The sequence below is a fragment of the Protobothrops mucrosquamatus genome, unplaced genomic scaffold, assembly GCF_001527695.2.
Source record: "Protobothrops mucrosquamatus isolate PMUCROS unplaced genomic scaffold, P.Mucros_1.0 scaffold700, whole genome shotgun sequence".
Lineage (NCBI taxonomy): Eukaryota > Metazoa > Chordata > Lepidosauria > Squamata > Viperidae > Protobothrops > Protobothrops mucrosquamatus.
Window position 1 is genome coordinate 162,203 of NW_015386982.1, and position 25,900 is coordinate 188,102.

Below are 25,900 nucleotides of genomic sequence, written 5' to 3' on the forward strand. Positions count from 1 at the left end.
TAGTGCGCTTAAGATGACAACTTTGAGTTGAGCTGGAGACATGATAATTGTGTTCTCATTCACATATTCTCAGTATCTGTTATTTTATTCTATTCATTATGTAAAATTCACTTATATTGATGACAAAAGATAATTATTTCTTCGTTTATCCTAATGCTTACAAGCAGCACCGCCTCCCCCTTTTTATGATTTCACCTACCTATGAAATAGATTGTATCACGGGATACAAGTACATATTTGTACTTATGATGCACTACAAATGAAGTTGAGACTTCATAGATAAAGTTTGATACTATTACATTAAGTTAAAGGTGGAAAATGAAAAGTAAAAATTCATCTAGAATTGAATTCCACAAATCAAGAACAGGAAATATCTGCAATTTGAACTTGAAATCAACCATTTTACATTCCATTTTTTTACACATCTAGCTTTCAATTGACTTGCATTCAGAATTCTGAAATTTAAGAAGTAAATTTAGTAAGCTAAAATTGTTCAGCTGCAGTATCATTTTAAAAAATGCACAGTGATATGATAAATTAAAATACGGAACTTAATTCCACACAAATAATTTTCAAATTGGTAAGTTGCTGGGAAGTGATTGCATATTTTTCTATAACTCACCCATAACATATCTGATCCCCATTATTACTTCTATTGTCGCTTTCTTGCAATGTTCTAAAATATATTCAATTCATATTAATATGAAGACACTAATGGAAACAGAAAATATGATGGGAATTTTAGTATGTCAAGGAATGTATAATAGGTTTTACATACAGCCATAATATTGTATATAAATATCATGCTTGTTTTATTGATCAGAATCTTTGGTCGTCCTTGCTTTTTCATTTTGATAGTAATTTTGAATGTGGAATGCAATTATATATAAGCAAATATAGATGATAATGATTATTGTAATTATCCCCACTTCAGTTTCTATCACTAATTTCTGATGCACTAACATATTGCTTCAGTTAGAATAATTTCATGGAAAAAACTATTATGAGATTGAAAACCAAATTTTAACAAATACAAATAATCATTAGAGTAGACCAAAATAATTTTGTAGTTTTTAATAGATACAGTTTATTTCTGGAGAATTAAAAGACTGCCAGAATACCACAGAATGATGAACATAATTTAGCAATATGAAATAAAACTTATCATTGCTGAATTTAAATGCGTGTAAGTATACACTCATTCAATCTTATCTAACTGTGTTGTACTATGAGTACTTTCTGAAAAGTTCTGTACACAAAATATATTTATAATATTCATATGTGTGGAGAGATATGACAACTTCATATTTTATTCTTTACAAATACATATTCCTAACATATATTGCAGTTTACACAATAGCCAAGCAAAATATCTAGACTTGGGGACCATTTTTAACTACTTTTTTTACTGATATATAACCTGAACAAATATGTCTAAATACAAGTATTTTATTCAAGCCATTTCAACTATACACTACAATAAAATCATATATCCATTATTGTATGTTTTCTTCCAAATTTATTCTACCATTTATGTATCACTTGTTTATAATTGCAGATGTGTTTTTGAAGTTTAAATTGCATTGCAAAAATAAATTTCAGTAACAAATGTTATTTAACATTTATAAAACTTCTTTGCCAAAAAATGAAAAGTTGGAAAATCACACAGAGTAAAATTAAATAGAGCACACACAATATTTCAGTTCTTTGCATCTGGGACATTAAAACATGATGATAATTCATACGCCAACTGAGAAGAAATTACATGTAGATTTAAATGTTGAGGGTCAATTACTATTTCAATAATTTCGTTTTCTTTTTGCCACTTCCCCATCCAGCGCTGAGTTGAACTGGATGGTCTCGAAAGGATATCCGTTCTTTGTGGACAGGGCTCAGTTGTGATTTCTCAGGTGAAGGTGTATCTTTTTCTACAGAAACAGAAAATGTTATTAAAATGACTTTGCTTGAATCCAGTCATCTTTCTTTAAGTTTAATGGGAAAACAGCAACTTCCCAGGATGCTTTGATTTTGTTACTCAATAAGATTTCATAAGGATACTGTATCCAAACTACATTTAAATCATTAATTGATTATAAAACTTTGATGACAAATGCTGATTTGTAAATATTGACTACAATTGCAACACAATACTGAACAATCTTTCACATAAGAGCATAAATATATTTACTTTAAACAATTATTTAATCCTATATAAATTGCCTTTATATTTTTAATCATTTACCTGCTACTTCCCAAAATGTGATTTTTTGATAGTTTTAATGTAACTCGAAATGTTCAGAATTAATTTAACATAAAGAAACTGAAAAATTAAGCAAATATATAATTTATGGTCTTTAAAAATATTTTATCCCTTTTTTTGTAATTTCCCTACAATTATTTCTTGCACCTCATTTTCACAGATTTGGACATTTTTCAATCCATCAAGAAAATTCAAGGTAATATGAGTAAGAAATAGTACATAAAATAGGTGGATAGATATCAAATTGAGACTTTCTACATTTAGGTATACAGGTCTAAAGTAAATGATGCTTTTCTCTTTGGTGGGAAAAAAACTCCAAGTGTCAGTAGAGATGTTGTGAATGAAGACACTGTGAGAAAAGTGTTATTGTGGTCTGTTGCTGCTGTAAGCATTATCCCACTGGCATAATATTGCTTTGCACTAAAGCTATGGAGTTTGAGCTTCTATATGTATCTATGTACATAGATATCATTGAATGCACTCCAAGTTTACTAAAGCTTTGTTTCTGGTAAGGTTGGCATATTCCAGTTCTACGCCATACCTTGAATATGATTTATTGATGATAGAACAGGAATTCAGCTTGAAAACCATGATCAATTAATATATATTAGACTTCAAGTAAAATATTTTGAGATGGTATTCAAAGTTTCAGTTTAAGAGATAAAGATCTTGATGAGCAAGCAACAATGTCATCAGTAATTTTCTCTCTTATGATACTAAATAACTTCCACTTAGCACACAACTGTTTATTGTAATTTCTCTTCCTCAGACCGACCAGCCAGCCAGCCAGCCAGGCTTACCTTTTCAGGCAGAATATCAATTAAATATGGATGGCTGTATAAAGCTGCAGCAGAGGACAGTAGAAAAATTAGAAAATAAACTCAGAAGTCAATGAATGTAGTTTGATAGCTATTGTATTTTTTAGGCCATTCTAGCTGCAGTATTCTATAGTCAGGCCTCCAAACTGGCATATACACCTGTTTGTCTGTCTTTCAGTATCTATTGGTCTACTCATAATAATTACTATTACTTTTTCTCCTCATTCTTCTCCATGCTTTTCAGTGTGTCTACTTGAGAAAACTGTTTGCTAGGAGAGGACGATTTGCAGAACAGAGAGACAACAGGCAGTGGGTAGGAAGGACAGGCTTAGTGAGCCATCCAAAAGCATTATTATAAACAAAGATAGCGTCAAAGATTACAGCATGTCACCTTCTCATTCCATTTGTTTTAACTGAAAAAACTACAATCAGATGGAAATGAAGTTGCCATGTGAACAGAGAGTTTTCCAGAGATACCAGATATATTTGGTTTCCAAACTACATCCCTATGAATATCTTCTTCCCATGTTACATTTAAAAGAAACTTGATATGCAAAAGCTGCAAGCAACAACACTCAATACCTGGTTTTCATCTTTATAAGTAGCTGAACTACATGTCTGTAAATGCCGTAAGTCTACTTATGGAAGTAGAAGTTTTCCAAGTAACTAAGCCCCAAACAGATTCTATTTTCCAGAATTTTTAACACCGCTGCTAACTTTTGGTGGGTTTTAGCCATTGCCTGTTGATCAGTTAAAGCTCTGCTAATACAAAGAAGCATTAAAATTAATCCTAAAGCACTGAAAATGTGTATCAGTCGGAACAACTCTGGATATGCAATGAACTCTTCATAGTAATTATAAGAACCCCACAGGAAACTACATATAAAGAGCTGATCAGTAATGTAAAATGCTGATATTGAGTAATGTCTTTGATGAGGTTTCTAATTATGCCAAGTGAGAAAATATAATTGAATTAGATTCTTTATTTTAAGGCATAATTTTAAATTTGGCAAAATTTCAAATTTCAAATGTTAAAAAAGGGAGGAACTTCATTGGAGATTTTGAAAATGATATTTTCTTATGAAAGAACTTAGTCTTAAAAACCCCTTAAAGCTACTATTTCTGCATAAGATATGAATTCCATATTTGTCATTACATATTGCTACCTGTTACAAATATTATGCAGTTATGAATTGTTTCTTTGTCCATCTATTAACACTAATTACTTCCTATCGTCTGGATAAAGTTAGAACTATTTTCCATTTACAAAAGAAAAAACAAACACGAACATCTGTTGTCAAGAGCTAAAAGATAACCATATAAATCTGAAACCACAAGACATAACTCATGAAGACATCTCCAAAAATGATACTGAAATGAAAGATAATTGGGGAAGAGCACAGTTATGTTCCCAACAGCTCCTATTTAGTCTAGTCTCACTTTGAAAGGAGAAAAGCCTACTGGATTTCATTTAAAATTTTATATTAGTATTGATATGGATTCTGGTTAGACAAAGGGATAAAAATAGCTTTTTTGGGTTGAAAGCATGAAATGTTTAGTTCTTCTTTGCACTTCCATTAATACATATATATATTTAAAATACCCACTATCTACAGTTTCAATCTGATATTATGCATCTATTCTATTTTCTCTACTTCCAAAATACAGTACCAGTTTAAATTACAATAGGGAAGTAATAGAGTTTACTCCTTACACAAGTTACTTGAGTATTGGAATTGCTTTTAATGCTTCATAAGAAAACAGAAGATATCGACAGGTGATCATTCTTTCTGTTGGTAACAAAGCATAACTTTGATGATACTAGACTTATTTTTTAAAAAGAGAAGAATTTGAACACCCAAAACTTCAGTATGTCTCATTTAAGATAATGTATATAGTTTTCTATTGATCCAAGTAAAATTAGTACTGCTTGCATTGATAATAACTGTAATTACCTAACAGTGGTAGGAGTAAAACAAAGTACTATAGTGTTTTATATTCTTATGAAAGTATTATTATGAAAGTATTTTGGAAAGTACTGTTCCATATAGTGTAATCCTTGCCATAATTTCTCAGAAGTAAATCCACTCTGGTTCTCAAGACTTACCAGCAATGTACCTAGGAAATAGTCTTAAACATTTAGGATAGCTCCAAACAAAGGATCTAAATTTATATTTATTAGCAATTATCTCCAAATGATTTCTTTTGAAGTAACAGGCTAATCATTCCAATAGTGTGTGGTTCTGCGTGTAATTTGAAATAAAATCACATGGTTAATGCATGCTGTCCAGTGCTCTTAATGTAATTGTTTGGGTCCTATAATCAAAATTATAGGAAGTTTAGAGAAAGAATAGAATATAAATTTGTTGCAGCTGCTATTTCATTACATTCTGTAGAAATTACAATTATAAAAAAAAATCATAAATAATAATTATTTAAATCATTTAAAGCAAGCATTAAATGAAAGCTACCAAAAAGCAAATGGTTTTAGAACTGTGACTTAAAAATGAGATAAGTACCTGCCGTAGGAAATTAAATATTAAGGGTTTGGTAAGGCATACAGGAATAAGTAATTAAATTATAGTTTTCAAATTAAACAAAATTGTTGATGACTCTAATTTTTCACATGATTGAATGTATAAGGCAATATATATGCACCTATAAACTTAAATATACAAAGATTTCCCCTTTTTCCTAGATACATTTAATTAGTTAACACTCACATGCTAGAGAAATGCAGAAATAAAAACTTGTTTAAGTCTATTCATTTAAATGTGCCCGTATATAGTTTTATATACCCTATAACATAACATATGAGTCGAATAACATTTCAAAGAAGAACAGAATCCAAAGCAAAAACTTGACCACACTACTAAAAACAATTGTAGTATGGAAATCAATCAGGTGATTTGAGTTTTATCTACTATTATTAAAAAGAAAAAAAACAGCTTACTTAAAGATTCTGCAGAGTGTCTGTGTGGCTGATTATTTTTTTCTCTGTTCTGAGTCAAAGTACTTCCACTGGTCAGGGAAACAAGCTCTAAATCCGTGTCTTCTCTCCTTACAGGGCTTGTCTGGAATCAGTGAGAGAGAATGTACACAATCAAGAAACAAAATATGACATTTTCTGAATGCAGCTCACATTACTCTCAAATAAACAAGCCAGCTCTGTCAAACAATCTTCTTCAGAATGATCCCACAATCCTTTATTGCTGCCCATTCTGAACAAATGCACTATGTCAAAGCGTTTTGGTAAATGGGAGGCGATCTTAAAATTGTGGTTTGTGATCAGAATCAGTGCAGCAACAAAAGACAACATTTTAGTACTGTAATTTTGAAGAAAATAAATCTTGCAGACAACTGATGAAACCTTAAACAGCTTAAGATCATTTACTGGGCAGTCTGTAATTTAAAGTTGGAGTTGAATGCCAGAAATGTTATATCTGATTTTTGTTGTCATATGTCCACTTAATCCTATGTAAGTATCTGTTTTATCAATTCTATGGTGGTTTAAGTTATTTCAGCTTCACTATATAACTAAATTCTAACAGATTGATATAGATATAGATGTAGATATAGAGGATATATAGATATTTAGATTATAGAATTATGGGCATACATGTACTTCAACTATAAGCAAATTTATATTTCTAAGTAAAAGAAGAATTACTTTCACATAAGGATCATATCTTTTGAAGCTAAAACATGTATATTAGTTTGATTTCTACAAAAAGCCCTGTATGACTTTCAAATGTAATATAATATTTAAAGGTAACTGTAATATTTGAAATCTGTGTGTATATACAGATATAAATATCAGTTTGCGTATGGATTAATATTTATGGCAAAATCAGTGCTACCATAAAATGTACATGGGAATGGTATAGATATATCAATATAGTATCTATATTCATATATATATAGATATAATATTGATGTATATTTGTATCTATTTTAAGCCCTGCTGACCTAACTCTATAATGAACTTCCCCACACCCACCTATATCTCCAGCTCAAGTTACTGTAAAAAAGTAATTTGATGAAGGAGAGGGATCTTATTATGTTGATCTCTAAGTGTGTAACTGTGACACGAAGTACCTGAATATTTCAATACTGCCAATAAGTTTCTTCGAAAAGACTAATTTTGAAAACACATTTAATCTGTTATCAGAAAACAGTTCAAAATTAAAAATATTTATTTATTCATTCATTTGAGTTATTCATTCATTCATTCATTCATTCATTCATTCATTCATTCATTCATTCATTCATTCATTCGAGTTCTTAACAGTTTGCAACCTCACATTTTAGGGATAATGTTTCCTAATTGTGCAGATCCACTGCTTATGTTCCATAAGACAATTCTTATCATTAACAACATTTTTCTTCAAATTATTCTTTGACAGTGGAATCATCTCTTTTATTAGATTTGAAGATACATTGTTTTTGTGACTTGCTACAGAAACTGACCACTGCTGTGTGGATACTATTCCTGTATTCTGCTGCTATTATTCTGATAACTGTTTTTAATTTATTTTTATAGTTTTATTTGGTAACATATTGATCTTTGAAAATCCATTATACTGTGTACATATTTTAGCTAAATAAGAAAAACGCATGTGGTGAGAGTAGTGTCTCACTGGCTTAATGAAACAATTTTAGTAAAGTGGCTTTCAGCTATTTGGGTACCTGAACAAACCAACCTTCTGAACTGTTACCATTTAGATTGTAATCCAAAATTCATTTCCTAATCCAATTTTATGGATTAATTAGCATCTCAGGCAGTTTTGTTTTGTTTGTTTATTATGTTATTCCTTGTTGTGGAATTAAACTGGATCAAAAATAGTTACAACCGAGTATGACCAGATTACATAGTCATAAGTGCTTAACTCTGAATAACCACAATGGACCACTTGTAATTATGCAACTTTGTTAGGGTCAAAGACCTAGCATTATATATCAACCAAGGTGGTAGGAATTGGAGATGGGTTTTGCTTGTTGCTGGTTTTTCAGTAAATGTTTGCAAGGGGTATATGGTTGGTTATATCTATTTTGAGGGCCAGTATAATGTAGTGGCAAAAGCCACTATGCAAGAAGTCAGGAGACTATGTGTTCTAATCCCATTTTAAGTACAGAAGACAAATGGGTAACTTTTGGCCAGTGACTTTCTGAGGAGAGAAAGGATGACCTTGACAGAGAAAGGAGAGAACTATTACCAAAGCAACAAGGTGAAAAGCATGTCTTGAGCAAGCATAAAATATGTGGAGGTGGCTCAATCAGATACTTCCTAATACACACAGACAGGGCTTTTTTTGTCATAGAACGCCCAGAACGGAGTTCCAGCACCTTTTTTGAATGGAACCTTGTAGGGTAGGCAAGGCGGGTTGTATGAAGTGTGTGAGTTCCGGCACCTTTCTTTCTTTCTTTTTTTTTTTTACAAAAAGAGCACTGCACACAGATATAAGAAGGGGAAAAGGTATAGCAAAATCAGACTTGCAAGACTGATGTCAGCCCCACTAGATATGAATGCCTAGGACTGAGGTTCCTAAGATGAGCTCCAACTGCCAATATGTTTGCAGACAACTCTTTGGCTGGCCTCCAAATTTCCTTACACACACACACACACACACACACACACACACACACACACACAGAGAGAGAGAGAGAGACAGAGAGAGAGAGAGAGAGAGAGTGTAGAGGAACAAAGTGAGCAAGGAAATAAAATCTTTCTGCATCTTTTCTCCTTGAAATTGAAAAAAAAACCTTAATCTCCAACTTGTGCAACAAAATGGAGGATGCTGGGTCTTTGCAAGCTTTAGCTATCCTTCTGACTCCCTGTAGAACCAGCTAGGATTTAAAGGCTAGAGACTATAGACTGCCCTCTACAGGCAGTCAGGCAGACAGCTAAAACTTGCAAAGTCTTCCAGTTTGTTGCACAACATTTAAGAGATGATTTTTTTGTAGAAAGATTTTAATTCCTTGCTTGCTTTGTTCCTCTACTCTTCAGCATGGAGTCAAGGTAAGGTTTTTAAAAGTGTTACAGATTGGAGACCAAAGAGAGAGTTTAGTTTTAGCCAATACTTTTTTTCTAAAAAAAAAAAGGTGCCAAAACTCACACACATCATACAACCCGCCTTGCCTATCCTACAAGGTTCCATCCAAAAAAGGTGCCGGAATTCCGTTCTGGGCGTTCTATGAGAAAAAAAGCCCTGGTTTTAGCACCTAATTGGGAGCTAAGTGGAAAGCTTGTCCAGAAGTGGCATTTTATGCAAGGGCTGGCCTCCCAAGCTCATACAAAAGGCAGGTGAGCTTTGCAGCCTCCTGCTGGCTAGCAGAAAGCTCTGAAAGCAGTTGCCATTTCTGCAAGGAACTGCTGGGGCCCTGAAAATGGCGGCTGCTTCCAGGAGGCATGGGGACCAGGCCTGAGCACTGCAGGAGGGATGGGGGGAAGAGAGGCATGGGGAGGGTGGCACTGTAGCTGTCGTAACTTTTAAATAGGGTTGCATATAGTTTTGAGGAGTTGGTCATAACTTTAAACCATCATTAAGTGGCCTATTGTTTCTTGAGAATTACCTGTATAGCATTAAAACAAAAAAAAGAAATCATTACTTTGCCATGAGCAAGGTATAAGAAAAGTGCCCAGCAAGTCAGAAGTCAAGCCTCCCTCTTTGACTCTAAAGTGTTTGTGCAAATATGAATGTGAATAAATACACATATACAAATTTTCCAGTTCAGTGTAGGTAGTCCTTGTTTAATGACCAGTAGCTTAGAGACCATTCAAAGTTATGATGGAGCTGCACCTAAAGATACTTATGATCCGGTTTCTAAGTTATAATGACTGCATCCCCCCTGTGGTCACATGACTGCATTTTGCATGCTTGTCAACTGGCTCACACTTATGCCCTTTGCATAATGATCACAATCTTTTGCATTTTTTTGCTGGTTTTCAGTGTTTACTTACAATTTTGCTGCAAAAAAAGTTCTGAAATTGGACCTGGCCATGTGATGACCCGCTTAATGACTGCAATGTTTTACGACTGTAATTCTAGTCTCAATTACAGTCATAAGTTGAGGACTATCTGTATTCTTACCGTGTTTCCCCGAAAGTAAGACCCTGCCTTACTTTCTTTTGGGCTCTGAAGTAAGCACTAGGATTTACTTTCGGGGAGGGCTTACTTTTTGCTGCTACTACAGTAGTAGCCACGAGTGGGACCGTGCGAGGGTGGGGCAGGGCCTGTACATGGGGTGGAGAAGCAATGTGGTGGTGAGAGCACGGTGGAGGACCAGGTACGGTACTGGGACTGGCAGGAGAGTGGGACACGTGCCCTTCCTGTGCCATGCCAGCTCCGGCAGCCTGGGGGCAGCTGTACTGGGTGGTAGCCAGCAGGGTATTGAGATGGGGGCTGCCAGGCTGACCAAAGCAGCAGGTGGAGTGCCGGAGGCTTTGGGAGGGAGGATGGTGAAGCAGGCGGGCGGGCCATTGATGAGTGCAACATGGCTCGGCCGAAAGCAGCAGCGGAACAAGTGGGGAAGGTTCCCCCCTCGCCTGTCCATTCTCTTCTCTGACGAGAGCCACCAAAGCGGCAGGTGGAGTGCTGGAGGCTCGGCAAGGGAGGATGGTGAAGCAGGCAGGCATCCTGCCATCAGCACCCATGCCGGCTGCCCCTTCCCCATGGAGCTGGAGAGCTTGGCACACCACCTCCCAGATGCCCTCACTCCCCCCAGGAATTGCATTTCTTTCCTTACCTGACTCCCAGCTCCCAGTTTCTCATTCATGATCCGCTGCTGCCACGTGCAGGGAAACGAAGTTTTTTTTTGGGGAAAAAAGGTCAATCAATTCCAACTTCTCATGAAAAAAAAATCTTGCGAAGTTGGAATTGATTGATTGACCTTCCCCCCCCCCCAAAAAAAAACTCCTTGCCTGCGGTGGCAGTGGATCGCAAAGGAGAAAAGGCACAGGGCTGGGAGTCAGGTAAGGAAAGAAATGCAATTCCTGGGGGGAGTGAGGGCATCTGGGAGGTGGTGTGCCAAGCTCTCTGGCTCCACAGGGAAGGGGCAGCTGGCATGGGTGCGATAGCAGGACGCCCACCTGCTTCACCACCCTTCCTCCCTGAGTCTCCGGCACTCCACCTGCCACTTTGGTGGCTCTGTAGACAGAGCTGCGAAGTCTGACTCGGAAGTGACAGAGAAGAAAATGGGTAGGTGAGGGGGGAACCTGCCCCACTTGTTCCACAGCCGCTTTCAGCCAAGCTGCATTGCGCTCACCAATGGCGCGGTCATGAAGCCTGGCAGATTCCCCTGCCATCTGACCCACGCAAGGCCATAGCCAGGCCTATGGTATGTTAACTCTAACTCCCACTGCCCCCAACTGTAACAGGAGATAGGAAGCCCTGGGGGAAAAAACAGAAAAACATGGGTGGGAAAAAAATGTTTTTTTCCCGTTTGTTTCCAAAGCAGTTTTTCCCCAGGGCTTCCCATCTCCCGTTAGGGTTGGGGGGCAGTGGGGGTTAGAGTTAATGTATGGTAGGCCTGGCAGTGGCATTGGGCATGACGCGCAAGGCGGCAAATGGCCGCATCACGCTGAAACTGGCCGTTTGCTGCCTCCTGCCCAATGCTGCTGCCATGAGGCTGCAGTGGGAGTTAGAATTAATGTACGGTAGGCCTGGCAGTGGTATTGGGCACGACACGGAAGGCAGCAAATGGCCATGGGCGGTGGCAAACAGCCACATCGCGCTGAAACCGGCTGTTTGCCTCCTCCTGCCCAATGCTGCTGCCATGAGGCCGCAGAACAAGCCGGGCAGTGGTAAGGAACCAGTATAACGGCACATTGGTCAGAAGGGGGGAGGATCTGCCCGGTCTCATGGCAGTGGCATTGGGCACGACGTGCAAGGCAGCAAACGGCTGCATCACACCGAAACCAGCCGTTTGCTGCCTCATGTGTTCGCCACTGCCACTGCCATGAGACTGCAGAACAAGCCAGGCGGCGGTAAGGACCCAGTATACTGGTACCATGGGTCAGATCCCCCCTCCCCCATCGGCTTCACCTTGTTACAGAGGCACTGGCAGATTTCTCCCCCTTACCTTGTGTCTATGGTGAAACCAGACAGAATCAGTGGCAGGCCGTCCCTGCAGGCCCTTAAGTAGGGCTTACTTTTGGGGCCACCCCTCAAAAATCAGCTGAGGCTTACTTTCGTGGGCAGACTTACTTTCGGGGAAACACGGTAGTTGCAATCAGGATTTAAAATGCAAAAGGATGAGCAGCATGATATATTTGCTCTGCAGAGGCTCCTTTATTGCTGTGCTGTCTGAAACAAATCTTTCCTTTCCCCCCACTCAGTTTCATGTTCTTATTTTGCACTTCTTGGAGATTTTTACAATGTTCTATCCTACGACTCCATAGATAATAAATGAAATATGAAAATTAAATTGTGCAAATAGCTCCCAAATGTATGTATTTTTTTTAATCAAGTGTCTTCTTTCAGAAGCCAGTAAATTTAATTTTTTTCCAAAGAGTTTTAAGAAGTATAAGCATAAGCAAACTGAAAAAAAATATAAGCTACTGCTTATGCATTTTTTTGCTGACAGATTCATAAATGCTCTCTCATTTTTTATTACCCTAGAAGCCTGACAGCTATGATAGGACATTTCAGTATGTCTTCCTGAAATCAGAAACTAAACTTTATATAAATTTAAAATTTAATAAACGGTGACAAAGTGACTAGAGCCTTAAACATTGTAAAAAGTTGTAAAATTACAGAAATTAGAATCTAAGCATTTAATACATATTTCAGTATTGTTACAATATAGTCCTATACATCTTCATTTAGAAGTATTTATTGTTACTAGTGCTGATAAGCATGCACAGGATTACAGCCTCAATCATTTATTGCATATTATTATCATTTTATCATGGAAAAAGTATCTTACCACAAGCTGAACTCTTCCTCCCTTGAGAACTTCTGGATCTATCTCAGGTAAGAAATGCTTGCTATATAGTGATTAGAAAATAGGTAGAACATAATTGACAGTCCAACATTTATCCAAAGTGGGGTATACTTCTCTTCCTAGTTAAACAACTTCACAGATTTATTTGAGCACACACAAAAATAGTTGTACAATTCTTGGTTCCTGACTTAAGAGTGCATTTGTTTATTAGTTAGTAAATTTAATAATAATCAGTAGAATTTACATCTAGAAAAAGATTTAGAATTAGACAGTAAAACTCCTTATATTGGTTATCAAATGTTAACATATAATTCACAATTTTGGCTCCTGTTTTAAACACATATTTTTAACAATTTAACCAGAACAAATAAGTAATTTTATATTACTAGTTAAGCATTAAGAAAATTCTCGAAACATAAGTTGAGTAACTACAAATTTATCAAATTTATTAATTAATTGAAAGTGTACCTCTGCTGCAATAATCTTGGATTTTGTCAGATATCTTTAACAGCTGTTAAACACAATCTTTTCTATAAAGTGCTTTACCATCATATTCAGAGTAATGGAATCCATTATAACGTTTACATTATCCTAACCATTATAAATCTATATTATCCTAATACATCCTATAGTCATTTAAGTGCAATATAGGTCTACAGAAATAACTCATTACAATTTAGAAACCATTCAAATTGCATAAGGGAATAACATTTTTAAAAAATATTTTCTAGATGTTTTTAAAAGATTAAAAACAAAACAGCACACCAACAAGTATTCAAATGCAATTATACGCAATGATAATTTAATTCAAATTTAATTCTTGGAAAAGAATTAAATTTTAATTTTTTTTCAAGAATTAAATGCAAAGATGAAAAAATATAAAGTTTTAATTTAGTGTTTTTTTTCCTCATCTAAAATACGCATTCAGGTAAGAAAACACAAGAAATCAGAACATTTGATTTGAAAAATAGTACCTAACCATAACAATTACTTTTCAAAATTAAATGCTTCATTAACCAATATTTTTAATTTTTATCATTTAAAATATAGTTGAAAAGGTTATAAGCTGATTTTCTACATTTTTACAGAACACGGCAAAAATGTCTATGCCTCATTTTAAGACATACATACAAGATATGATACTTCAGGCCAGGACATATTTGCTTAAAGTATTTTTTTTCCTGATTTAAAACAACTACAATTCAACAATTAGAAAAAAAAGGAATAGAAATCAAAAGTAAAAGTGTTTTCTCAGCTATAAAAACCTGAATACTTATAGGATTTTTAAAGAATAAAAATATTTCTATTTTTAACCTAATTACTTGTTTTTATATTTCTCCTAAATTTAGTCCTTCGCTTTGCTGTTGACTCTCCTGCTTAGTCCATGTTTAGTTCAAAAACTTCACCTGCCACATTTTAGCATATCGTGGCATCCTTTATTTTTATCTGGCTGGCTGTTAAATTACAATTATTTAAATTCATTCCATAATTTAAAAACTATAGGAAAACAGTTTTGTCCTGTACTGTTCATAAAAAATGTTCAGAAAAATGTTCATGGTTATATTGAAGAGATACTCCATGCTGGTGTGTCATAGCAATAGCTTAAAAACTGGCAGAATGAGATGAGATTTTTATTAAATTAATTCTTAACAGGAGCACATTTCAAACTTAGCAATAGTACCCTTGGGGGAAAAGTGTATTTCTTTTAAAATAATTAAGATGGGTTTTGTGTTACATGCAATATTAGAAAAATCCAAATATTTAACTTAAAAGCAATGATCTCACCATTTTTCAGTTCTGGGACTAGCTCCTTCATAATCCCAAACCTGTGTATAAAGCCATTGGCATGTGCGTTCTTTACTTCTTTGCATCCTCTCTGTTGCAAAATCTAAATGAGAAAATTCTTCTCCTTTACCTGCAGAGGGGAGATGTATTAGGTATCCAGGCCATACAGAGCTTGATAGGTAAGAACCAACACTTTGAATTGCATTTGGAAGCCAAGTAACAGCCAAAGCAGAATGGCACTCTGAGAGGTATTCATTACTGGTTCTGCTGTTGCATTTTGAACAAGCTGTAGCTTCAAGAGCAGCGTCAAGTAGAGCACATTGCAATAGATCATGAAAGTTCTTTGTTATCTTATTGCAATGCCCATTTACGAATGATCCTCCATATAGACACAAAGCTCTAAAGATACTTGTGCATGTATTAGTTAGATAAAAACTCTTATTATTTCCTTTAAAAAATAATAAGATAAACAAGAATAGAAAAAAAGAAATACATAAATAAGTCAGCTTCCAAATGTCACTTCTATAATTCCATTTATATTACAGATGCAGAGAGATTTTTCCTCAGATCATAAAAAAGGTAGCTCCCCACTAATGGTGATATTAACCAGCTGAGATTTAAGACCTATGAAATTCTTAATGGTTGCATGTATTCACCTTCTACACTCTCTTCTGTTTTCACTGAGCCCCAAGATATTCATCTGTCTTCCTGTTTTCTCCTTAATTTGCCTGTGCATAGAATCATATCACTTCTATAGTGATTTCCATAGCTAAATCAAAATAAAGAATTGGAATAGTGATAAACAAGAATGTAGGAGATAAGCAATGGGCTGCAGTAACAGTACAACTTTACAAGCTATACTTTTCTTTACTGACATACAAAATAAGGGGGGAGAAAACTAGGTATAACACATACCAGAACCTAGCCAAATTTTATACTTCTACCCAACAAGATGAATTTGTAAAACAGAAGGATGAGAAGAAACCATCATACCTAACATGTGTGAACCAAATACAGTACCAGACAGAAGTGAGATAATCTCCTGTGCAGACATTGCTTCAGAAATGCAGGAGATAATTGAAAAGTTACTTACCCTCAGCTGGTAAAACTCCATTATGAATAAAGAAATTCACACTGGAATATGTGGTATTATATCCTACATATGCATACATGGAGAATATGTCCTTTATTTCTTTTTTTGTTAGTCCAGGAAGCTTGAATCCTCTGGCTAATTGTGTAATGTGTAAAAACACTTAGTGAAAGGTGTTGGAATGAATATCCTGATTAATTCCTGATTTTTTTATAGTGTGAACTTGGATCACTGCTCAAAATAAAGTAACATGCCTAGCACCTGTTTCTTAAAACTGATAAAATAATAATAAAAGCATTTTTTATTAAAACTTGAAGTCTCGAGAGAAATAAGAAAGACATTTTATATTTTAGCCATTTTTAATTGCTTTTTTCCTTGTTATCAGCAACAGTTGTTTTATGTAAAGTTTATATGTAAAGTTTGGGGGTTTTTTTACATATAAGGAAACATAGTAATCTTTGAGAAATTCTGGAAAACTGATGAAGACCCAAATAATTGGAGGGGAATAAATCCTACCTATGGCTTGAAAAAGGGGACAAAAGAAGACCCAGTGAACTGTAAATCAGCCCCTCTGATAATGATTCTGGAAAAATCTAGACAAATAGTAAAGAAACATTCTGAAAGTACACTAAAAATTATAATTACTATGGTGTGCAAAGCATTCTGAAATATTTGTTTACAGTTTGAAACTGGTTGTATTGATTTTTCTGAAGTGTTCTGAGTTTGAAATGGGGCCATATTGGCCCCATATTGAATTTGGAACAAATTCCAAAGAGCAGCCCATTTCAAACTTCAGAAAACAGCTGTTTTGAATTCAAAACAGGGCATTTTGAACTCAAATTATTTCAAATTCAAGAATTCTTCTTACTCTTAGTCTTATCTGAATACTCTTATTTCATTTTTAATTGGTTACTCTCATTAGCTGACTTTGGAGCAGCAATAAGGGTAGTATATCTTTATTTCAAAAGAAGATTTGACTCAGTCAAATCTATAGCAAATTGATTTTTATTGTGACTATGGTGCATTGACCAAAATATACCAAAACTGATTGCAGGGAATCCTGTACATAGCATGGTTATAGCTGAGGCTGGTGTGTAGAAAAACAACATTCTGTGAAAGCTTCAATTGACCAAAGCCATGATGTGCATTAGTGATCTATAGTGCCCATCCGATAATGATTATGGCACATAAAAATAGCAATGTAAGAGCAATAAATAGGAGTAAATATGAATTAATGCATGAAATGAAAGATGTGTGTCTATAAAACAGAGAGAAAGGGATGAATGAATGAAGCTATGAAGATCTGATTTTGCAGGCAGAATTAATAAATACATTCATGGGAATGAGGCAGTAACTTTATGTATAAATTAAAGGGCTAAAATATATAACAAATATAAGTTGATTGATACATGCATGAAAATAAGAATCTGTAATTTGGTGACAATTGCATGCTGTGTTCTAGTGAATGGTGGAAGAACCAGAGACAAAATTAGGGAAAACTAATATTCTGACTCAATGCAATTCAGAGGGGGAAAAATGTTTTGATAGGTGATATGAATGGATGCATGATAACGGGATTGAATGAGTAGAGTAAAAGTAGAGTAAAAGTGATAGGCAATGTGGAAGTTCAATGAGAATAGTGACTGATGAGTTTCTTCTGATTATTCAAAGTCAATAGACACTTAACTGGTCTCGTTATGCCTTGGAAGGCAAGTGAGAAGCAGATAACTAGGAACTGCCACTAAATTTAGGCAAGAAACCACTACACTGTGGGTTCTGATGGCTAATCAAAATCTCAGGGAGTGGTACATGCATACTGCAAGCTATCTACCTCTGACTTAGATAAAATTTTAAAAAAGTTTTCCAGTTAACTACAATTAATTCACAGCACTCTACAGCTCTACTTCTTATACTATTTGTATGTACAATTCTTCCATACTTGCAATTCCATTTAGTTGGATCAATATAACCTCCTCTTATATTCTTAATTAAGTCCCAATCATTTGTTTCCAATCCAGCCTTCTAGACTGTTATTTAGTAATGTGCTTAATAGAGAATGTGTGACTGTTAGTTAATACTTTATCCTTCCTCATATAGAAGTTAATTCTATGAAAACAGGCCTAAATGGACATATTTGAGCAAACAAACAGCTCCTAGAAAATATGTTTTAATTTAGCATTTTCAGAGGCATCCTAACCATATTGAATAATAATAATAATAATAATAATAATAATAATAATAATAATAATAATAATAATAATAATAATAATAATAATAATAATAATAATAATAATAATAATAATAATAATAATAATAATAAAAAAATAATTGGAAGGGACCTTGGAGGTCATCGAGTCCAACCCCCTGCTCAGGCAGGAACCCTACACCATTTCAGACAAATGGCTGTCCAGTCTCTTCTTAAAAACTTCCAGTGTTGGAGCAGATAGCTAGCTTTTACACCAGAAAGCGACAATCCTATGTACATCTACTCAGATTTCTATAGTCTTCAGTGGAACATGTTCACTTTATAAAAAATACTTTTTTAAAATCAACATTGTATCAACACAAATAGTGGTACAATTCTTTAGATCTACAGTTATTTAAAAGAAGCAGTGCAGAAAGATTAACCTACTCTGGAAATTTGGTCTACAGACATAAAATCTTTCTTTATACTCCAACTGCTCAGGATGCCAATCCACATTTACAAACATTCTGCTCCATCTAACCATAGAAAAAGTCTCTAACACACTCAATATAGGTTTATTGCAAATAACAATAATAATAATAACAATAATAATAACAACAACAACAAAACAACAAAACAACAACAATAATAAAGTTGGAAGTGACCTTGAAGGTCATCTAGTCCAATCCCCTGCTCAGGCAGGAAACCCTATACCATTTCAGACAAATGGCTGTCCAATCTCTACCTAAAAACTTCCAGTGTTTGAGCATTCACCACTTCTGGAGGCAGGTTGTTCCACTGGTTAATTGGTCTAACTGTCAGGAAGTTTCTCCTTAGTTCTAGGTTGCTTCTCTCCTTGATTAATTTCCATTCGTTGCTTCTTGTCCTGCCTTCAGGCGCTTTGGAGAATAGCTTGACTCACTCTTCTTTGTGGCAGACCCTGAGATATTGGAACATTGCTATGTCACCCCTAATCCTTCTCTTCATTAAACTAGACATACCCAATTCCAGCAACCGTTCCTTATATGTTTTAGCCTTCAGTCCCCTGATCATCTTTGTTGCTCTTCTCTGTACTCTTTCTAGAGTCTCAACATCTTTTTTACATTGTGGTGATCAAAACTGGATGCAGTATTCCAAGTGTGGCCTTGTGAAGGCATTGTAAAGTGGTATTAACACTTTACGTGATCTTGATTCTATCCCTCTGTTAATGCAGCCTAGCACTGTGTTGGCTTTTTTGGCAGTTGCAGCACACTGCTGGCTCATATTTAAATGATTGTCCACTAGGACTCCAAGATCCCTCTCACAGTTGCTACTATTGAGTAAGGTACTACCTATACTATACCTGTACATTTGGTTTTTCTTGCCTAAATGTAGAACCTTACTTTTTTCACCACTGAATTTCATTTTGTTAGATAGTGCCTAGTGTTCAAGTCTATCCAGATCCTCCTGTATCTTAAGCCTGTCTTCTGGAGTGTTGGCTATTCCTGCCAGCTTGGTGTCATCTGCAAATTTGATGAGTTCCCCATCTATCCCTTCGTCCAAATCTTTGATGAAGATGTTGAAGAGCACTGGGCCCAGAACAGAGCCCTGGGGCACCTCACTACACACCTCTCTCCATGTAGATGCAGTTCCATTGAGGACCACATGCTGAGTACTGCCGGTCAGCCAGCTACGAATCCATCTGGTAGTGATGCTGTCTAACCCACATTTTTCTATCTTATCAAGTAGTAGGTTGTGATCTACTTTATCAAATGCTTTACTGAAGTGCAAGTAAATTATATCCACAGCATTCCTCTGGTTCACTAATTTTGTCACTTGGTCAAAGAATGCAATAAGAATGTAATAACATAATTAAATAAATAAAATACCACAGAGCTACTTACATGGACTGATTTGGGAATAACTCCCAATGAATTCAATTCTGAATAAACAGTTATAGGAGTGTACCACCAATCCACAATTCTAGATGTTCTGATAATAATATCAACAGAATCAGAATTCAGTTTTCTTTTTATAAATATATTAATCTTAACTCAGTATATTCAATATATTGATAGGATCTGTATCAAACACGATAATGAATATTTTCTAACATTGATTAACCCAACTAAGATGAATATTTCAGTATAACAATGTTCCCTGAAACTGAACTAGTTAAAATCCAAATAGGTCTTTGTACAAAGGAGAGGCATGGGGAAGGGCTGAATTAAAATGTGCATATATGGTAACCACATACATAATAAAATTTAAATAGCTATTTAATTTTCTGATTTATAGGAATAATTTACTACCCACACAAACATCAATGCTATTGCTGCCAAGATAAGATTAATAAAGAAAGTAGTTATTCAGTTCCTACAACGTGGATGAATTTCACAGCCTTGTACTACTGTGCCAACTTCTAGATCTATATTTAATTTAATAGCAGCAGCAACAAAAAACTCAGCTGGCTTGAGATTGCATTAAAAAAGAAGATAGGTATCAGAATAATCTTATTTGTGGTCTGAAAGCAAAGCATAGTAATTGAGATTTTTTACTTATAAAAGTAAGTGGTTTGTACTTTGTTCATAGTGATTGCAGATTTTGAAAACAAAGTTTACATTAAGGAAAGTGTTTATATATCTAAAAAATTAAATAAGAAAATCACATCTATCCAATATCTTTTTTATTACACCATTACATTATAAACAATGATTTAAAGTCAATACTGTAAACTGGGAAATGAGTACACTTAGAATAAAGCTACTACACATCTATGTATAACATATACACAATATAAACAAGATATGTGTATTACAGATATCAAATGATTCAGGCAAACAAATTTGCACCAGTACATGTTTTTTCACTTTCAGCAATAATTACTATGCCTGAAAGAACAAAAAAGTATTATAGTAGGAGGACTCATAACTTTAATCTATTGTTGGATCCTAATCTTGGTTATTTCTTTTGAAATTTCTGAGGTGTGGGATCTTATTACAACTGAAAATGGCCTTTTGCCTATAGTATTGTCAACAATGTAGTATAATCTATCCCAAGGGATCAGAAAAACTTTGACATGTGTAAGAAACTGCATAGAAAGGTAAGTCTGATTACAATTGAATGGCTTTGTTAAACAGCATATGTGTCAGAGTGATATGGCCCAGTTCAATTGCATATTCCTGGCCTCATTATGTTTTAGCAAGTTGGGAATGAATAACACAGGTATGAATTCATATTTTGCTGTGTCTCTTCCTTGATTCTTGCTGATGTAAGGGTATATACTCTCTAATCTGATTGATAGGTATATATAAATACCTATATATACCTACTTCAAATTCGACGGAGAGATCTATGAAGGGATTACCTATGGGATCTCCTATATCTGGCCTGGTCGTAGAAGTCATCATGCAGAAAATTGAAGAAGTTGTACTTCCATAAATAAACCCCAGGTTATGGGTTCATGATAATCAAGGGCAACCAGTCGACCAAACCTACCAAAGAATCAACAATGTCTTCACAGACATCCAATTTACAATAGAAACCGAGAATAACAACGAACTGCTATTCCTGGATGTCATTGTAATCAGAACCACCAATGGCCAACTTCTAGCATCTGTATACAGGAAGGCAACACATACAGATCAAATCCTCAGCTTCCACAGCAACCACCCCAAATGCCACAAACAAAGCTGCAAAATCCCATTGCAATACCACGGAAGCCAGATCAGCAGAAGAAAAACACTTATACAAAGTCTTTGAGAGAAATGGAACCTATGAAACTTCATTTGGAGATCCCTACACAGAAACAATACAAACACCCGAAGCAACACAACAACTACAACAGGAACAACAATGACCAGACAAATCACAATTCCTTACATACAGAATGTTTCAGAGATGACAGCAAGACTACTACACCAACATGACCTTGCAGTAGCCCACAAACCAGCCTCAACTCTCAAAATCTAAGGAGCAGACAGAAACAAACCAAAGATCAGGTGTCATATACCACAACTGTGAAAAGAACTATGTGGGCCAAACAGGAAGAAAGCTATCTACCAGACTGCATGAGCACTCCCTGGCTATCAAAAGACATGACCCACTATCCCTCATGTCCATCAACAAAGACTCAGAAAGAAACAAGCTTGATCTAACTGGGACCACAGTTGTAACCCAAGCGAAATCCAAAAGAGAAAAAGAATAAGTCAATTAGTCAATAAACAGAGACATTGACATCATCTCAATCTACCAACCACTGAGAACCAAAGAACTACTTTAACCACAATTCCAAGGGCAGCATTTAAAATGAACAAACTGGCACTACCACACAGTAAAAATCACAACCCCCCACAAGAAACCAGACCACATCTCAACAACAACAGGCATCCATCCAAACAACCTGAAACCAGACCATGACTCAGAGGCAACCAAACGAACAAACACCATTTGCATCACATAGAGGATACTTAAACACCAAGGACTATGGGCCAGCAACAACAACCAGCCAATCAAACAGCCCCAAACCAGACCATAACTCAGCAACATCCAGACAAATAACACCCACACCAATTTACATCACACAAAAAAATATTCAAAGGCCAGTGCTCTGAGAGATGAGTACAATTCAAAGTGCACTGAAGATGTCCCCCCCCAATGAAGACAAAACGTTTGCAGCCAAATCGCAAGCTCAGAGATCAAATCAACAAACCAGGTATGCATTTATTTAGATATATATTTATCTAGATTTTAAAACCATGCATTGAAATCCTACTAAATACCAAATAAGAACTGAACTTCTTCATTTCTAATATATCTAATATATTTCTAATGGTACAGTAATCCAGAATAGGCATGAAGCCTTTTTTTTTTCAATGAGAAGACTAAGCCAAGAAAGGTATAGAAGCACCACAGGAGACCAACACTAATTTCTAAAATAGATTTTAAAAACTGGGAATATAGTATATGTCTGAACCAGCCCAAGTATCACCTATGCCATTTGTGTAACAACTAGAAGTAACAAAGAGAACTTTGTTTCTTGTTATTTCCTAGATGTTCCAGTTTTGGCAAAACTTTCAATATGCTTATATATTGACAAAAACATAGTAGTAACACTTCTGACCAGGGATTATTTTTTTTTTTTTTTTTTTAGTATTCACTTTTTCCTGAGTGTTTCTTTTTTAAAGCTGAGGGATAGAAAGTGGGAGATTAAAATATTATTTTATCATTCTGAAACCTATTTTTATACCTAAAACAATTAATAACCTAAATGTTGGAGAAAAACAAAAAGGACTTTAGAAACTGCAATAAAAGTAGTTTAAAGGATCCAGATTATCAATTCCTGAAAGAAGGATCCTCTTCGGAGATTTGAATGTCAATGATACTTTGTACCTCTAAGACCTACTTACAGTAAGAGCTACTAAGATTATCTAATCTCTGTTCTGGAAGAATGAAAAGGAAAAAATATATAGACAATAATGATGCAAAATGAGAAAAAGTTATTTGGGCTCCAGAGTTAAGGAATATATCAATGGCAAGGTAATTAAGATATTTTAATTCATTGTTTGAGAGTGTAGTGGTTAAGGAAGAGGCTAGGAACTGGGAGACCATTTGTCCTAGTCCCACCTTGGTCAGAAAGACAGCTGGGTGACCTTGGGCAGTCACTTTTTCTCAGCCCCAGGAAGGAGGCAATGACAAACCACTTCTGAAAAATCTTGCTAAGAAAACTGCAAGGACTTCTCCTGTCTCTGTGAACTGGACACAAATGAACAGAAGGGGAAAAAAATCATTGCTTAGCTCTCCAAACTTTAAATTTTACTGTTGAATTTTAATCTTTCACTGATAACTGGATTGAAGAAGTTATTTGATTTGTCTGTTAAGAGATGGTCTATGGGGTAAAGAGTTTTATATTTGTTAGTTGAAAGGAGATGAAGAGATCATGGAAATTTGTTTGTTTATTTCCTGCCTTTATTATTTTTACAAATAATTCAAAGTGGTGAACAAATCTAATACTCCTTCTTCTTCCTATTTTCCCACAACAACAACCCTGTGAGGTGGGTTGGACTAAGAGGGAAGCAGCCATTTGGTTTTCATGGCTAAGGCAGGATTTTAACTCACAATCTCCTGGTTTTTAGCTTGGTGCCTTAACTACCAGATCAAAGTGGCTCTATATTATTACTATATTATATTACTATATTATCTATATTATTTTATTATCTATATTATACCTGCCATGTTGAGGGTGGGAAGTTGTTTTCTTAGGGGAGGGAAGTGGGAATATGTATGTATATATGTATCTATTCTTTTCTCTTCCCTCCTCTCTCTTTTATCTCTTCTAGTTTGTATTACTGTTATTGTTCCATTCAAAATATTTAATAAAATTATTTTTTTCAAAAATGAAGAGTTGAATTATCTGCTAAGTTGGTGTTATATTTTTGTTACATGTAGGGTTTCAACATTTTTTTTAAAAAAAATAACTCACAACAAAAACAGAAATTCAGACTAAAGTAGAAGAAGCAAACTATCTGTTTACATGGGAAGGGCTGGGTTATTAAAGGTTTCCCTATCTGAAATTAGGGGGAAGAGAGGAGATAATTTTTCTTCATAATAATGATTTCATCCTTTGGAAATTTCTTATCTCTGAACATTGATGTGGTGTCCTTCCTTTATCATTTACGAAGGTGAAGCCTTTTTATAGGGTTTTTCATTTATAGACTGTTACTATTAATAGGCACAAAGAGGGTTTTTTTTGTTTTTATTTACTTTTCTTTATAAATTGGTTTTATTGTTCGAATAAAACAATGAAAGATTGTAAATAGCTAGGAGTTTTAGCATTCCCAGCCTATAGCAGTGGCAAAATAAATCTTTCTTATATCTGTTTTTCATACACAGACAACACCCCCCCTCAAGAAAGTGAGTTATATACTACATAACTGTATGATATTTTCCTATTTACAAGATGCATGTCTTTAAAACAATAACAACAATCCAAAAAAAGATTTCAAAAAGTGCATAAAATGCACAGAGCACTTTGACAGCTCAAGTAAATTTCAGCATAGTTTGGCCTACTAGAAAACTCTGACAAAAATCTACGAAGGCAGACCTGACTAAGAGTCAGGAGTCATGCTTATTATACAGAAATCCCAGGAGTTCCTTTCAATCAGAGGTCACAATCGAGGCAACAGAAGCAGTGTCACAATATCAGAGAAAGGGCCAATTCAGGCCTGCTCCCTAACAGTCAGTAGGTCAGAGCTTGCGGCAAATCATTGTATTACAAGGGAATATTCCATGTACACTTTTAGAGCTGTCATCTGAACAAACAGCACCAGGTCATCTATAGGTTAAATCAGATTTTTTTTTTGGCTAACATACACTTTATTCCTTATTTAATTATATAGTTTTCTTTCCTATAAGATGCACTTTTATTAACATTCCTTGCTTTAGTTTTGACCTAAGAGTGGTACAGAATAATTTTGTAATAAAATTAATTTTATTCATTTCAGTAAAACCTTTGAATTATAATGGTATTTATCATCCCATACTACTCTAATGCATTACATGACTAAAAATGAATAGCTACAGGCCCTTGCATTATAAAAAGAAAAAGACAGTTAATATTGTTGATATCTCCTTTATTAGGTGAGAGTTTTATTGACAGCTTGCTGTATTCACTAAGTTCTGCCCACATGTAAAAGAAAAAGTCTACATCAAAATTACATTTCTGGTAATAGGTACTCCAACAATACTGTCCTAAAGCTATTGGATGGATTAACTCTCCTCATGCAAAATGAATCATACTGATTCAAAGCTACAGATGGTTAATTCATTAGATGCTGGCA

General features: G+C 35.0%; 1 protein-coding gene across 1 annotated transcript in view; it reads right to left on the reverse strand.

Moving 5' to 3' along the window:
* Nucleotides 1-1,075: 1,075 nt before the first annotated feature.
* The window catches only part of LRRIQ1 (leucine rich repeats and IQ motif containing 1), a 103,192-nt gene continuing 78,367 nt past the window's right edge, over nt 1,076-25,900 (reverse strand). The window contains exons 24-27 of the mRNA XM_029284535.1: nt 14,809-14,938; nt 13,006-13,066; nt 6,032-6,152; nt 1,076-1,928 (exon numbers count right to left, since the gene is read on the reverse strand). Of these exons, the coding sequence (XP_029140368.1) occupies nt 1,795-1,928; nt 6,032-6,152; nt 13,006-13,066; nt 14,809-14,938 (446 nt within the window). The 3' untranslated portion in view covers nt 1,076-1,794. The remainder of the gene's footprint in view (nt 1,929-6,031; nt 6,153-13,005; nt 13,067-14,808; nt 14,939-25,900) is intronic.